The 15,736-nt window shown below is 43.9% G+C and overlaps 1 protein-coding gene across 1 annotated transcript in view; it reads right to left on the bottom strand.

The window, feature by feature from the left end:
* The window catches only part of ASCC2 (activating signal cointegrator 1 complex subunit 2), a 60,311-nt gene that overhangs the window by 36,039 nt on the left and 8,536 nt on the right, over window positions 1-15,736 (bottom strand). The window contains exons 4-8 of the mRNA XM_077461218.1: window positions 9,162-9,291; window positions 5,231-5,298; window positions 3,087-3,194; window positions 2,893-3,005; window positions 49-123 (exon numbers count right to left, since the gene is read on the bottom strand). Coding sequence (XP_077317344.1) covers window positions 49-123; window positions 2,893-3,005; window positions 3,087-3,194; window positions 5,231-5,298; window positions 9,162-9,291 — 494 coding nt within the window. The remainder of the gene's footprint in view (window positions 1-48; window positions 124-2,892; window positions 3,006-3,086; window positions 3,195-5,230; window positions 5,299-9,161; window positions 9,292-15,736) is intronic.

Below are 15,736 nucleotides of genomic sequence, written 5' to 3'. Positions count from 1 at the left end.
TACAGAAATAACAGTGATATTCCTATCAGAACTATGTAGGTTCTTCACCTTTTATCTGAAAATGTCCTCTTTATAATTGCAGATTCAAGCTCCGGGCAACACAATTCATAAAAGGAACTCATACTGAAAAAGAAAAGAATGCATCCAGTAAAATGTTTCAGCAAATAATTTTCATAATCTTATCTACAGTTTAATAAATACACTTTTTTCCCCAGGAAACTCAAATGTGTTAGGGCATGCTCATACTAGAGATTTTTTCCTTATACGTACAGTATCTCACAAAAGTGAGTACACCCCTCACATTTTTGGAAATATTTTATTATATCTTTTCATGTGACAACACTGAAGAAATGACACTTTGCTACAATGTAAAGTAGTGACTACAACACTGGAGGGTGGACACTCAGAAAATGGAAACAGCAGCCTCTGGTGCACACCCGGAAGCCGCCCACCCAGCACCCAGTCGGTAGGCTGCAAAGCCGCAGCCTAAATTTCCGCCCCATGCCACGAGTGTGTGGGCTGACCGGATCGATCGGAGCTGCTGAACGGAGGGTGTACACCCAAAAACGGAAAGCACCCGACCAGTAGGCTACAAAGCCACGGCCTAAATTACGGGAGGGCCGAACGCGGGTGTCCAGACATCCCCCTCCAAGGCCCAACCACTGCAGCAGGTTGGCCAAAGGAATACCCCCCCCCCCCCCAGTAGCAACCCTGAGGGTGGAAGGGGGAGGATAGTGTGTCCAAAAAGCACCTAGGCTAGAAGCCTGGGCCTTACCCGGGAAGGGAGGGAGGGTGGAGGAGATCGCTGGAGGGACCAACCACCCCAGGGAGTACCTGCACCCCACACCATGTCCAGGGAAGGAGAGGAAGGGCCCCGAACGATCCAGCGAAGCGTGCGGGTAACGCTCCCAGACAGATCCCCTCACTACCGAGGTGGGGGGCTGCCGACCACGATGTATGCTGTGACTCGGCCGAAACCCAGTCGTCTGCGACCTCTCGAGACATTTAACTTGCAGGGCCAGCCCCCTTCTATGACGCGGTCGACCTAGCATGTAGCTGTGGTCTGCACACGCTCGCTGGCCAGACTGGGAAGGCCACTGGATCTTAGTGTCCAGCCTGGCATTTGATTGTAGATCTCACCGGAGGAAAATCCAGAAAAAATAAATAAAATAAACGAAGAGGAAAGAAACCAAAAAAATTCCCAGGACTAAAGATCCCAGCAGGGAACTAGGTCCTTATTCCTGACTAGGCAGAAAAAAAACTGAAGGCCTATAGCAGAGAGGGGGGTCTGCACATAGGCATAGCCAAGTCTCTTTTTCTGCTTAGTGCCCCACTCCTGTAGGGGGACGGTATAACCCTATGTTTATGAATAATGGAGCACGGTGTCTGTCAATAAACAAAAAAAAAAAAAAAAAAAAAGACTGTTAAGCAGAATGGGACAACATTACTCTCCCAGAACTCCAAAAACTGGTCTCCTCAGTTCCCAGACATTAAGAGTCTTATTAAATAAAGAGGGATGATACACTTTGGTAAACATGACCCTGTCCCAACTTTTTTGAGACGTGTTGCTGCCATCAATTTCAAAATGATCTTATTTTTTTTCTTAAAATGGTACATTTTGTCAGTTTAAACATTTGATGTGTTTTCTATTTTCTATAGTGGGTTTAACCTAGGCAAGATTACCTCTAATTACTTTATTTTATCTTAATATCCTTCCGTGACAGGGTCAAACCTTACAGATATTCTTGTTACTATTATACTACAGCATTCAGTTTTCCATGTGCATGCTCCTGAAGAGTGGATGAATCCACAAAATGCATAGAGCCATTATATGCCATGTTTTTATGCCAACTATGTTTTAATTTACTTAATGATCACCTGTAATGTGCGATTTGTATTAATAATGGTTAATTGTCATTGCTGTATGTCTATCCTTTGAACAAAATATATTGGTTTTCTTGGTGTACTCATAATTACCCTCATGTAACTTATCACTGACTTCCAATAAATTTGAACTTTTTACACCTGCCTGCTTCATTTAACGTCCCAACCCCCAGTCCTCCTGTTTGTTTCTATTGTGAATGTATTTATGAGATTTGCAAATTATTGCATTCTGTTTTTATGTAGATTTTACACAGCCTCACAAATTTTCTGGGGTTGTATATGGTCTTCTAACATATGAAATTTCAATTATGTTAGAGGTAATTATAGCATTACTAATGAGCTACACAATAATCACGTACTGCTTGGTCTTGTACGATTGCCCTGTATAGATTATCTCAAGTTTTATACCTCCAACGCATGAACATTTTTTAAACAGTAGCAATTTTAACTTCTATTGGGCTGACTTTATCATAAGCTCATGGGAGAACGTATCACTAAATATCCTTTTCATTTCTAGCTCATAGGGAACAGCTAACATGATCCATCATTACTGTCACTCAGAGATAAGCACTATCACAAATGTAAAGCCACTGTCACTACTAAACAGAAGGCAGTAAAAGTGGCTCATAAAGGGGTAAAGTCATATCCTATCTGCTTTGTGTTTGCTGTATCAAGGCACAACCACTAAGAATGTAAGAATACTACATCAGAGTGTGTGTGTGTGTGTGTGTGTGTGTGTGTGTGTGTGTGTGTGTGTGTGTGTGTGTGTGGTTACTGAATCTTTAGTGCTATTTGGAATGTCTGGAGACCCAGGAGGAAAGAGATACCCCAGCCCTAGGTGCCCAAGCTGCAACAGCCATTGACCTCACTAAAGAAAGAGGCATTACTACTGCTACAAGTCTTTTCCCAGATGACAGCACCATGAACATGCAGACTTTCAGTGTGTTATAAAATGTAGGGACAATTTATTTGCATTGCCAACCAAAATCACTTGCTATATTCACATACCTACTCAAGAAATTGTGTTTTTGTAAAGCCTGAGAGGCAGATGGAAAGATTTCTAGGAACGCCCAAATTGTGCTGGATGTGTCACAGAGATAAAAGACTGTATCTTGTAATTTCTGTAATGACAGTAAAGACATTTAAAGAAACGGGAAATATAGGGAAAATGTCATTCCTTCAGTAAAACATAACTAACTGACCTGCTGTGTCATATCTAGAGGCGACGTAGGTTTCTCATCTCCCAGCTTCAGGGGTTCTTTACAATCGTCCTGCTGAAGCCCACAAACATTCATAATGGAACTGAATACCTTTTGAGGATTGTGCAATAAAGAAAATTAGAATAGATGTCAAAGAATTATTTTCTACAACAAACCAAATACTATATCTGTGAAGGGATAGTAAACCCGAATACGCAATGATTAGCTCAAAAATGCATTCGAAAGGGATTATAATAAGTATACATTTTAGAATCTTAGGGCAGAAGAGCGATTTAGGTTTACAAATCTTGGTTTTACAAATAAACACAGCAAATAATTTCCAGAGCACTATGGGCTAGCTAAATAGACACCACCCCCCTCCTCCTTTAGTAACGCTCAGTCTTAACCACTTGCTTACTGGGCACTTAAACCCCCTTCCTGTCCAGACCAATTTTCAGCGCTGTCGCACTTTGAATGACAATTGCGGTCATACAACACTTTACCCAAATTACATTTTTATCATTTTTTCCCCACAAATAGAGCTCTCTTTTGGTGGTATTTGATAACCTCTGCAGTTTTTATTTTTTGTAAAAAAAAAAAAAAAATTTTTTAAAAAAAGACCAAATGTAAAAAAAAATTTAAATTATTTTGTTATAAAAATTTTAAAACATGTAATTTTTCTCCTTCATTGATGTACGCTGATGAGGCGGCACTGATGGGTGGCAATAATGGCCACTGATAGGCAGCACTGCTAGGTGGCACCGATTGGCACCACTGGTGGGAATTGATAGGTGGCACTCATGGACATTGATAGGTGGCACTGGTGGGCACTGGCAGGAGGTACTAGTGTGCACAAAAATTGCCTCTTCCTCTTCGGGACTGATGTTCCTTGCAGATGAGCCAGTGATTGGCTTTTTTTTCCTCCTCACGCTGTCATCATGAGGGAAAAAAAAAAACGGATTACCAAACTTTTGTTTACATCATGTGATCAGCTGTCATTGGCTGACAGCTGATCACATGGTAAGGGGCCAGGACCGGGACAGCCCCTTACTCAGATCAGTGATCTCCCGAGTGTCAGTGACTCGTTGATCACAGCGCGCAGAAAGCGTACAAAGCGTCCCGGAAATTCAGGTCCACGCTGTGGCCGTCATTCAGCTTCAGCGTGAACGTAAAGTGTTTAAACCTTGAATGGAGCCATCTAATGAGGAGTAAGGCTGGGTTCACACATATACATATATACAAATTGTATGTGGGTTTCCTCATATTCAATTCGCATGACAAGCAAGCGTGACTGGCTCATAGACATTGATAGGTGGCACTGGCAGGAGGTACAAGTGTGCATAGAGGAGGCATAATTGCCACAAAGACATGGATGAGTGAGTTTGGGGTGGAGGAACTTGACTGGCCTGCAGACTCCTGACCTCAACCTGATAGAACACCTTTGGGATGAATTAGGAGAGGAGACTGTGAGCCAGGTCTCATCCAACATCAGTGCCTGACCTCACAAATGCGCTTCTGTAAGAATGGTCAAACATTCCCATAGACACCCTCCTAAACCTTCTGGACAGCCTTCCCAGAAGAGTTGAAGCTGTTCTAGCTCCAACGCAATATTGAACTCTACGGACTAAGACGCCATTAAAGTTAATGTGCGGCTAAAGGCAGGTGTCCCAATACTTTTGACAATATAGTTTATGTGAACCCAGCCTAACTGCTTTTACTAATTTTCTTCTGTATGTACATTTTTGTTTGACTTGAGGTCGGAGAACACAATGGGGCTGATTTACTGGAGAGTGCAAAATTTGGTGCAGCTGTGCATGGGTGCCAACCAGCTTCTAACTTAAGCTTGTTCAATTAAGTTTCCACAAAAAAAAAAAAAAAAAAAGAAAGTATTCAGCGGAAAAATGAAGTGAGTGGAAATATTTCCCGGAAAGGACAGCTGCTCTGGTAACATGTCTAAGATACTTAAGAGTAATTTCTTTTTATTTCCTGCTCTGTCTTTGGGACAGGAAGTAGTAGGAATTCACCCCAAAATTACACAAAGAGCACAACTGACAGCTTTTTTAACCATTCCCCACTGTATCCAAAGCTGAAGTGTAAATTAACTGAGCACATTCTTTCTAGCAAATGGTTCACAAAGATTTTCCTACCTGTAGTAATGTAGGTATGCTGTCATCAAGATCCTGGTAATAGCTTGGCTGCTGCTGGAAGATGTTACCTGTAAATACACAAGAACACTGATGTAAAATGCTGCAATTTCCCACAGTAACCCTGGTAGTCTGTTATGCCAACAGCTTCATATTGTTCAAATCCTTGCAGGAAGGAACACCACTGGCTTACTAACAAAAACTTAAAAACAGGCAAGATTGAAGAGTGCACAGATCTGGCACAGCATATAAAATGTTGTTAGTAATAGAATCAAAACATAAATGTACTTACCATTTTGTATGATAGAAGAATTCTTTCCACACAATCTGGGAGAGAAGGGGGAAGATGCAGCCACCATTGGTTTTGTACCAAGAATGTCCAGTTTCTAGCCTCCTGTCAGCAGACAGACTGTTGCAGCAGATGGAGCCCTGCTTTAGGTCTCCTCCTACTTCTTGAATTAGTGGTTGATATTGCTATGCATTTCATGGGTAGGTCTCCTTTCCCCAAGCCTACCAGGATACTGTACATTATATAGGGGAAAGTGAGGACCACTGTAACAAAGTGGAACTACATTCACCTCCTCTCCAACTCCTGTGTTGCCTGCCAACATCTTGCCCTGGTCTTCTGGGCAAAGGATCTTCAGCCATCTTGATATAATATGGTTCTTCTCGCCAGCTGTTCTCCAAATTTATTTGGAATGCTGCCCGCCCCAGAATACGGTATGAAACATTATCTTGTCCAAGGGTTCGGGGCGGGGGCCGGAGCCCCGGACGCCTCCCTATACCATAAAGCAGCAGTGCTCACTCGCATACTAGATTGGTTCCACCACTCTTCCACCAAGCTTTGGGTTCAATTGGAAAGTTATATGAACCCAATAGAACTCTCCGCTCTCCCATGGACCTTGCCCACGGTCCAGGGGGGGTTGGGCCCCCTCAACGACCTCACTCGTCACACAATTCAGATTTGGGACCATATGCTGACCAGAATGGGGCTTATCGAAATACATGGGGCCTATGACTCCCTTCTTTGGGACTCCAGCCTTTCCTCCAGCTATGTGTGTATCAAAATTCGGACCATGGCTAAAAGAAGACCATAGGAGACTTGCCCAAGTTCTTAGGGCAGACCCCACTTTAAGGACAGATACTCCTACCGGTCTGACCTCCCGACATCCCATGCAGAGGCTTCAGAGACAACAGACTACCTCCTACATCTGGACTTTCCCACTCATTCCGGCCATCCTTGCTGAACCAACAGGATTTGAGGAACTGCTCTTGCAGGCAGAACCTCCGACACATGTGGTATCTCAACTTTACTCCCTCTTGCTCAATATATCCTCCCCTGACCTCCCTCCATTTACGGTGGCCTGGGAGACAGAACTACAACACCCACTCTCTGCTATTGACTGGCAAAAATGTTTTATCCTGGACGCACAAAATATCCCTCGCCACTAAGACCCAGAAAAAGGGATTCAAACTGGTAACAAGATGGTACAGATGCCCATCGACTATAAACCATTTCAACCCGGAAGTACCAGATACCTGCTGGCAGTGTCTTAGCTCCCAGGAAACCATGCTCCACATATGGTGGGAATGCCCTCCAGTGCAAGGGTATTGGCGACAGATATTCAAACTTTACTGCAAGCTGATGGCAACCTCTATACACTCCTCACCTGAGGCGGCTCTCTTATCTATACTCCCTGGTACATTCAAATCCATCAAAAAAGATATATTACGACACTTTCTGGACAGGGTAGTGATTCCCCGTCATTGGAGATCAACGGTCATGCCTTCCCTGGGGGAGTGGGCTACGGAAGCGGACCGCATAGGGGACCTGGAACGTCTGTTGGCAGAGGAATGTAGTAAAAACGAACAGTTTACTCTCACCTGGACATCATGGTCCGTGTTCCGATACTCCTCTGAGTTTATCTTCTGGGCTGAACATGGCCTGGACGACGTCGCCCTGGGACCATGATAGAGTGATCCTTGTCCCCTATCTCTATGCCCCCTCTTTTATGCCCTGATTCTTCTTTCTCTATACTGCAATACACCCTCAGGAATCCATCTAGCCAATGTACCATGGCTTCGACTTATCTATTGTTACTGACTCGATGTAAGAACCCTATGTAATATTTTTCATACAGATTTTTATATAATTTCGTCTGATGCTCTGCGCAAGAGGCAGCCTTGATCCCCTTGGCTGAACTGAGGACGAAGGGTACTTTAGCTTACATGCTTTATTTATTTTATGTTTTTTCCCCCCACACAAGGATCGCTATTACAAAAAGTTTCCTGGTAGGCCTTATATACACGCTTTCAATCCTATTATATGTACCATGGACAGGTTTCTGTTCTGACATATACGACGCATATTGTTGGTGTATATTGTCATTGTTTGTAATGTTTAACTTTTCTTTCTCAACCTTTCTATTGAATAAAATAAGATTGAATTAATATGGTTCTTCTGCAATAAAAGTCCTACCCATTTGCAAACTTTTCTTTTTGGTGTCAGGCTCCATTTTAACCTCTTAATGTGATTGTAAATGCTCAAACATGTTGTACTTACCTGCTCTGTGCAATAGTTTTGAACAGAGAAGCCCCAATTTCCCCAGTTGGCGCTCCTGGCCTCTCCTCTTCTTAGTGTACCACCATAGGAAGTTTCTTCCTATGGTGGCACACTTGTGGGCTTGATCTTGAGCCGTGCTGTCCGTATCCCCTGGCACAGAAAGCGTAGCTTGGACCTGCCCTGCCTCCCACTCTCTGTTCACAGAATTTGACTGGAAGAAATGGCTCCCATTGCTGCCTAAGTCCCTGTGAAAAGAGGAAGAGGGGAGAGAAGACTGCAGCCGGGCACATCCCTGGATCGCGGACAAGCTCAGTTAAGTGTTTAGAGAAGGGGGGAGGGAAATGCTTAAAAGGGGTGTTTTTTTCCCTTAAAATTAGACTAGTCTTGTTTTTCTTTAAAAATAACTTGTACTTACCTGCTTTGTACAGTGGTTTTGCACAGAGCACCCCTGATCCTCCTCCTCGTGTCTCTCGCTGGTGCTCCTGGCCCCTTCCCCCCACAGCTTGCATTCAGATAAAAAAAAATAAAAAAAAAAAAAAAAAAAAAAACCTTCACAACCACTTTAATGCAGGGAATGCATTAAGGTAAAAACACCAAGGCTTTAGAAGTGCTGAGTGGGTTACCAGACTGAGTCACTTAGCACCATTGATTGTATGTTGGGATAGCTGCAGGGATCCCCAAAAAACAATATGAATAGAACATAGAAAAGCATAAAAACCCTTTTGAAACATAAAATAGACACTGTCCGTTTACACACACACACACACACACACACACACACACACGTGTGTGTGCATTGCAGAAGGGGAGTATCTGCAAGGTGTGCAGACAAAGCATGAGAGTTTCAATCCATTCTGCTGACAGGAGTCTGAAAACTGGACAATCTGGGTACACAATTACTGGCCTGGTGATTGCATCTTCCCTTTCTCACCCAGGCCATGTACAAAGTGTTCTTACAACATAGAAAATGTAAGTGCATTGTCGATTGTTGAATTTAATCAAGTATAAGGCTGCAATTCACCTTAGTACTTTGCAGCTCAAAGATGCTCAACAGGCAAAATCCCATTGATTTATTGGGCTCCTATTCATGCTCAGATGTGAATAGGGGCCATTGAAATGAAATGGGATTTTGCTTGCTGAGCATCTTCGAGCTACAAAACGCCAGTGTGAATGCAGCCTAAAGTGTTTTTTACTGAGCCAGATCTGTGCATTTTTTTTCTCTTATCTATGTTTTAAGGTTTTACTGCAAGACGTTCTGGTTGTTGAGGGCATCTCTGCTTTGAAAAAACCTGTTGACTTTACCAAAGATGGACTGACTTAGCGTGGATTTGATGAGTGACTTTTCACTATGTTCTCATTAAGCTTACTTACTAATCATCTTCTGTAGAAGAGAAGCATTTCCTTTACCAAACAGGATGCATATATCCAAAAGTTTGGGAATGTCGAAAAGATAGTTGTTGTAAATAATCTCACCGAACACAGAGGGAGTAATATGATGATCCTGCAGTAGATACAAAGCAAAGACCTGGTCAGGATAAATACCACCTTCTAATGACAAACCATTACATTTAGTGCAATTTTTTTTTTCCCCAGAGGGCCATAAACCTTAGGCCCCTTTCACACTGACGGACCGTTCAAGTCCGCCTGTCAGTTTTGACAGCGGACCTGAACGGGCGCTCCATGCAGCAATGGATGCCGCTGACATCCGACCCGGTCCGATCCGCCAAAATCAGACGGATGCCCCTACATCCAGATCCATCGCTAGCGGATCGGGTGAGATCTGATGAAAACGGACATGCTGCCCGTTTCCATCCGATTTTTCCAGTGAGCGGAGAGGGACCTGTCATCTGCCAGCTCAGCGGAGATAAACGGTGAGATCTCCCGCTGAGCCGGTGGACTCCATGGAAGCGGAGTCCGCCTCGTGTGAAAGGGGCCTTAAACATCAACTCTGAGTAGGTGATTTGCATGCAGCAGAATGTAAATATGGGAAGACCACTGCTGCACTAAGGCCTGCATCATACCTTTGCAGTTTAGGTGCGGTGTGTTTTACATGCATTACAAATCTATGTAATGCTTTGATAAAAGGTGCATCAAAGATGCAGCAAGATGTATTTTTTATTTTTTTGCATGAAATAGCAAACAGTGTTAACAGCGTTTCTTCATAAAGAAAAAAGTGTTTCGAGTGGTTTCAGGGGTCAACTAAGTATTTAATAAAAAAAAAAAAAAAAAAAAAACCATTGTTAGATTGGGTGTTCCCAAAGTTGCACAAATTATGTGCAAGCCCAAGCAACAACTCTTAAAATTTTGAATCCGTCATCTGCACAAAATATAATAATCCTGCAGGTAGCCATTTTTATGTCTTCAGATTACAAAATTTTTTGAAAAGCAGAACAAACCATTGCAAATACATAACAGCAGATTCACAGTGATCTACAATCCAAAAGTGATTCAGTTCAATCCAAAAAACAAAGGTCCATAAAAAGCTGAGTACCTGCCAAAGTTTTAGGTACTTTTTTTACAAGGTTTTAAAAATTATGCAGCTCTGACATGTGGCAATAATCTTTCAGGTTATTTCCACTCTTCCTCAATATATGCTCTCCCTTCCCCTTTGAAAACACATAAAACATTTTTTTTAAAAGGTAATTTTATGAATTTTCATATACAGAACAAAGAGAAAACAGAACAGGACACATAATGACAAGCCAGCAGTACATAAAGTTATGCATAGAAGCCTATTAAAATAACATACCCACTTGATCTTGCCTCATATAGGCCTATCGCTTTATTAAACACTGACATAAAAATACTGGCAAAGGTCTTGGCGGCTAGGATGAATAAGGTTATACTGAAACTCATCCATCCTGAGCAATCAGGTTTTATACCCGGAAGGACTACTAGCACAAATATATGGAAGGTATACTTGAATCTTCAGGTTCCTACGGATGAGAGTGGAGATAGGGCCATTTTGTCTTTAGACGCCGCCAAGGCCTTTGACAGTCTTGAGTGGCAGTATCTCTGGAGAGTTATGGAGATGGCCCAATTTGGACCGGGTTTCATGAAATGGGTAAAGATGCTTAGGGCACCAGAAGCCAGAGTAAAAGGTGAATAATGCAAAGTTCGACAAATTTACACTGGGGAGGGGGACAAGACAAGGGTGTCCCTTGTCACCCCTCCTCTTTGCCATTGCAATTGAACCTCTGGACATTGCCTTGCGGTCTTCTGCTCAGGTGAAGGGTCTTAGAAGGGGCAATTTGGAAGAAAAAGTAGCACTATACATGGATGCCCTTCTGTTATTCCTTGGTGGTACACAGGATTCCCTTCGGAAAGCTATGGACATTAGCAAATTTGGCCAAATTTCCAGACTTAAGATAAATTGGGAAAAATCTAGCCTTCTGCCAGTAGATCCTCTGGGAAGCCCCTTGCCTGAGGAGGTGACCCAGATCCAAGTATTAAGCAAATTTAAATACCTAGGAATAAACGTATCCAGAGACCCTCAACAGTTCGTAGCAGATATTATAATCCAGTTACTGAATACATTTAGGAGGAAGACAAAAGTGTGGAAGCACCTGCCACTATCTGTGGCAGGTCGCTGTAATTTAATCAAAATGATATGGATGTCGCAGCTTCTCTATGTATTGTATAACTCCCCAATTTGGTTATATAAAATGTGGTTTCAAAATATAGACACGGTGTTCAGGGAATTGATTTGGAAGGGTGGGTTGGCAAGAATTAGATTGAGTACTTTGCAGTTACAAAAACAGGGAGGAGGAGTAGCGCTCCCACACCTTTAGATACTTCCTCGCGTCACAACTCCAGTATATGGTGGGGTGTAATTTAGAAGGGGGAGAGGCAGGGAGAAAAATGCTCCTACAAAACACACCACATGACTCAATAGCGGAAGCTCTGGAGGCAGGATCATTTCCATTAGGACTCCCTACATTGAGTTTAATGACGAGTGTGGGGGACACAGCGAAGGCCATATTAAAATACAGAGGATTTAATGAAGTGTATCTTTAATTCCCCTTATGGAAGAATAGCAAATTGGGAGAACTGCAGAAGAAGAATGGGAGAGATGTGGAATAAAATGTATCGCTCAGCTATACCAAGATGGTGCCCTGAAAACCTTTCAGGAACTGAAAGACTATTTTGCTCTACCAAATAAATCCTTCTCTAAGTATTTGCGGGTCAGGCACGCACTGGAGGAGCAGTTTAGAAGGAGGACTTTAGAATGGAGCACAATTTCAGTTCTTCAAAAAATAATTAATGCAGAAACAGGGAAAGGTTTAATTTCGAAAATATACCCACATATAAACAAGGGGAGAATGGGAGGGATAGAGACCCCTATGTATAAGAGGAAATGGAAAAAAGATGTGGGAGATATCTCCGAAATACAATGGAATAGAATTCTTGAACTGGCTCCGTTGGTATCACTCGCTCCCTCTCAGAGGATGTCACATCTGTTATTATATAGAACTCATTATACTCCTCGTAAACTTTTTAAATTTGGCCGACGGCCGGACGCAAGCTGCCCCCGATGCGGGGACATGGAGGGAGACATGATTCACATGTTTTGGAGACTCCCGAAGTTGATCTGCTACTGGACGGAGGTGACAAGAACCATTGATCAGGTGTTTGGAACCTCCATCAGGATGGAGGCAAAGTATTGTCTCCTGGGATTAGTTGAAGGATTTGGAAACCCGGGAAGCAGCCAGACGGCGGTTCTGAGATGCCTATTTCAGGCAAGGAAACGGATTGCCCTAAGATGGTTGTCGGTGTTGCCTCCGTCTGGTAGAGAATGGATAAATAGCATGAATGTGGTAATTCTTAACCAGTTGCCGACCGCCGCACGCCGATGTACGTCGGCAGAATGGCACGGGCAGGCATAAGGGCTTACATGTACGTCCCTTGCCTCCCGCGGGTCGGGGGCCCGATCGGGCCCTCGCCCGGTGCCTGCGGCGGTCGGTTTTCGTCCGGGAGCGATCCGGGACGAGGGGGCGGCCATTCATTCATGGCCACCCCCTCGCGATCGCTCCCGACGAATAGAAATCCCCCGTGACATCACTTCCTCTCCTGTAATGTAAACACAGGAGAGGAAGTGATGTATTCTCTCCTCCGTGTCGGTATTTTTCATTCCGACACGGAGGAGAGCGGATCGGTGAGTTGCACCAACACTCTACACACACAGTAGAACATGCCAGGCACACTCACACCCCCCCGATCACCCCCCCAATTACCCCTGCCCCCCAGTCACAGTGACACCAATGTCATTTTTTTTTTTTTTTTTTTTTTGCATTGGTGTTATTTGTGACTGTAATAACTGTTAGGGCAGTTAGGGTTAGCCCCCTTTAGTTCTAATGTACCCCCCTAACCCCCCCAATAAAGGTTTAACCCCGTGATCACCCCCCGTCGCCAGTGTCACTAAGGCTGGGTTCACATTGCAGCGGTTTATGAGAACGAATGTGATTCGCACCGCACTGCAGTGCAAATCACATCCGATCTCTGTGCGATTCGAGTTCAGCCATTCGCCGCACCCGCCGCACCCGCCACACCCGCCGCACCCGCCGCAAATTCGCACGGGACCCTTTTTTTGGCCCGCAGCAGAATCGGATCGCATGGGTGTTCACACCATGCGATCCGAGTTTGCAGATCGCACTGCGATATGCGAACTGATCTGGGGGTGTCAGTAACATTTCACTGACACTCCCAGCAGTTCGCATAGGGCAGTGTGAACTGCCGCCGGGAGGCATGCGATGCGGGAACCCGCCGCGGATTCGCGGCGTTTCCGCATCGCTCCAGTGTGAACCCAGCCTAATAAGCGATCATTTTTCTGATCGCCGTATTAGTGTCACAGGTGACGCTAGTTAGGCAGGTAGGTATTTAGGTTCGCCGCAGCTTTTTATAGCGCCAGGGACCCCCATATACTACCGCATAAAGCCCCCTGATTGCCCCCTAGTTAACCCTTTCACCAGTGATCACCATATAACTGTTACAGGTGACGCTGGTTGGTTAGTTATTTTTTTATAGTTTCAGGGCACCCGCCATTTATTACCTAATAAAGGTTTAACCCCCTGATCACCCGGCGGGTGTCATTTGTGACTAATAACTGTTAGGGCAGTTAGGGTTAGCCCCCTTTAGTTCTAAGGTACCCCCCTAACCCCCCCAATAAAGGTTTAACCCCGTGATCACCCCCCGTCGCCAGTGTCACTAAGGCTGGGTTCACATTGCAGCGGTTTATGAGAACGGATGTGATTCGCACCGCACTGCAGTGCAAATCACATCCGATCTCTGTGCGATTTGAGTTCAGCTATACAGATAGTATGGCTGAATTCGTGTCGCACCCGCCGCACCCGCCGCAAACTCGCACGGGACCCTTTTTTTGGTCCGCAGCAGAATCGGATCGCATGGGTGTTCACACCATGCGATCCAAGTTTGCAGATCGCACTGGGATATGCGAACTGATCTGGGGGTGTCATTAACATTTCACTGACACTCCCAGCAGTTCGCATAGGGCAGTGTGAACTGCCGCCGGGAGGCATGCGATGCGGGAACCCGCCGCAGATTCGCGGCGTTTCCGCATCGCTCCAGTGTGAACCCAGCCTAATAAGCGATCATTTTTCTGATCGCCGTATTAGTGTCACAGGTGACGCTAGTTAGGCAGGTAGGTATTTAGGTTCGCCGCAGCTTTTTATAGCGCCAGGGACCCCCATATACTACCGCATAAAGCCCCCTGATTGCCCCCTAGTTAACCCTTTCACCAGTGATCACCATATAACTGTTACAGGTGACGCTGGTTGGTTAGTTATTTTTTTATAGTTTCAGGGCACCCGCCATTTATTACCTAGTCTCACTAGTGTACCCCTAAATTTAGGGGTGTCTACTTTCCAAAATGGGGTCATTTGGGGGGGGTTTGTGCCATCTTGGCATTTTATGGCCTTCAAAACTGTAACGCCCTTAGAAAGCCTGACAACTTTGTGAAAAAAAAAAAAAAGTTTGTAATTTTCCCGCAACTTGTGGCAAAATATAAAATATTCCATGAACTCAACATGCCTCTCAGCAAATAGCTTGGGGTGTCTACTTTCTAAAATGGGGTCATTTGTGGGGGTTTTGTGCCATCTTGGCATTTTATGGCCTTCAAAACTGTAATAGGTAGTGAGAAGTGAACTCAAAAATTTACGCCCTTAGAAAGCCTGAAGGCGGTGCTTGGTTTTCGGGGCCCCGTACGCGGCTAGGCTCCCAAAAAGTCCCACATATGTGGTATCCCCGTACTCAGGAGAAGCAGCAGAATTTATTTTGGGGTGTCATTTCACATACGCCCATAGCATGTGTGAGCAATATATCATTTAGTGACAACTTTGTGTAAAAAAAAAAAAAAAATTTTTTTTTTTGTCATTATTCAATCGCTTGAGGCAAAAAAATAAAATATTCAATGGGCTCAACATGCCTCTTATCAATTTCCTTAGGGGGTCTACTTTCCAAAATGGGGTCATTTGGGGGGGTTTTGTACTGCCCTGCCATTTTAGCACCTCAAGAAATGAGATAGGCAGTCGTAAACTAAAAGCTGCGTAAATTCCAGAAAACGTACCTTAGTTTGTAGACGTGACAACTTTTGCGCAAACCAATAAATATACAATTATTGACTTTTTTTTTACCAAAGACATGTGGCTGAATACATTTTGGCCTAAATGTATGACTAAAATTGAGTTTATTGGATTTTTCTAATAACAAAAAGTAGAAAATATCATTTTTTTTCAAAATTTGCGGTCTTTTTACGTTTATATCGCAAAAAATAAAAATCGCAGAGGCAATCAAATACCATCAAAAGAAAGCTCTATTTGTGGGAAGAAAAGGACGCAAATTTCGTTTGGGTACAACATTGCATGACCGCGCAATTACCAGTTAAAGCAGCGCAGTGCCAAAGTGTAAAAAGACCTCTGGTCATTTACCAG

Source organism: Lithobates pipiens, unplaced genomic scaffold, assembly GCF_037356315.1.
Source record: "Lithobates pipiens isolate NorthernLeopardFrog02 unplaced genomic scaffold, aLitPip1_a1.2 Scaffold_3, whole genome shotgun sequence".
Lineage (NCBI taxonomy): Eukaryota > Metazoa > Chordata > Amphibia > Anura > Ranidae > Lithobates > Lithobates pipiens.
This window is presented reverse-complemented; position numbering and strand designations above follow the sequence as displayed.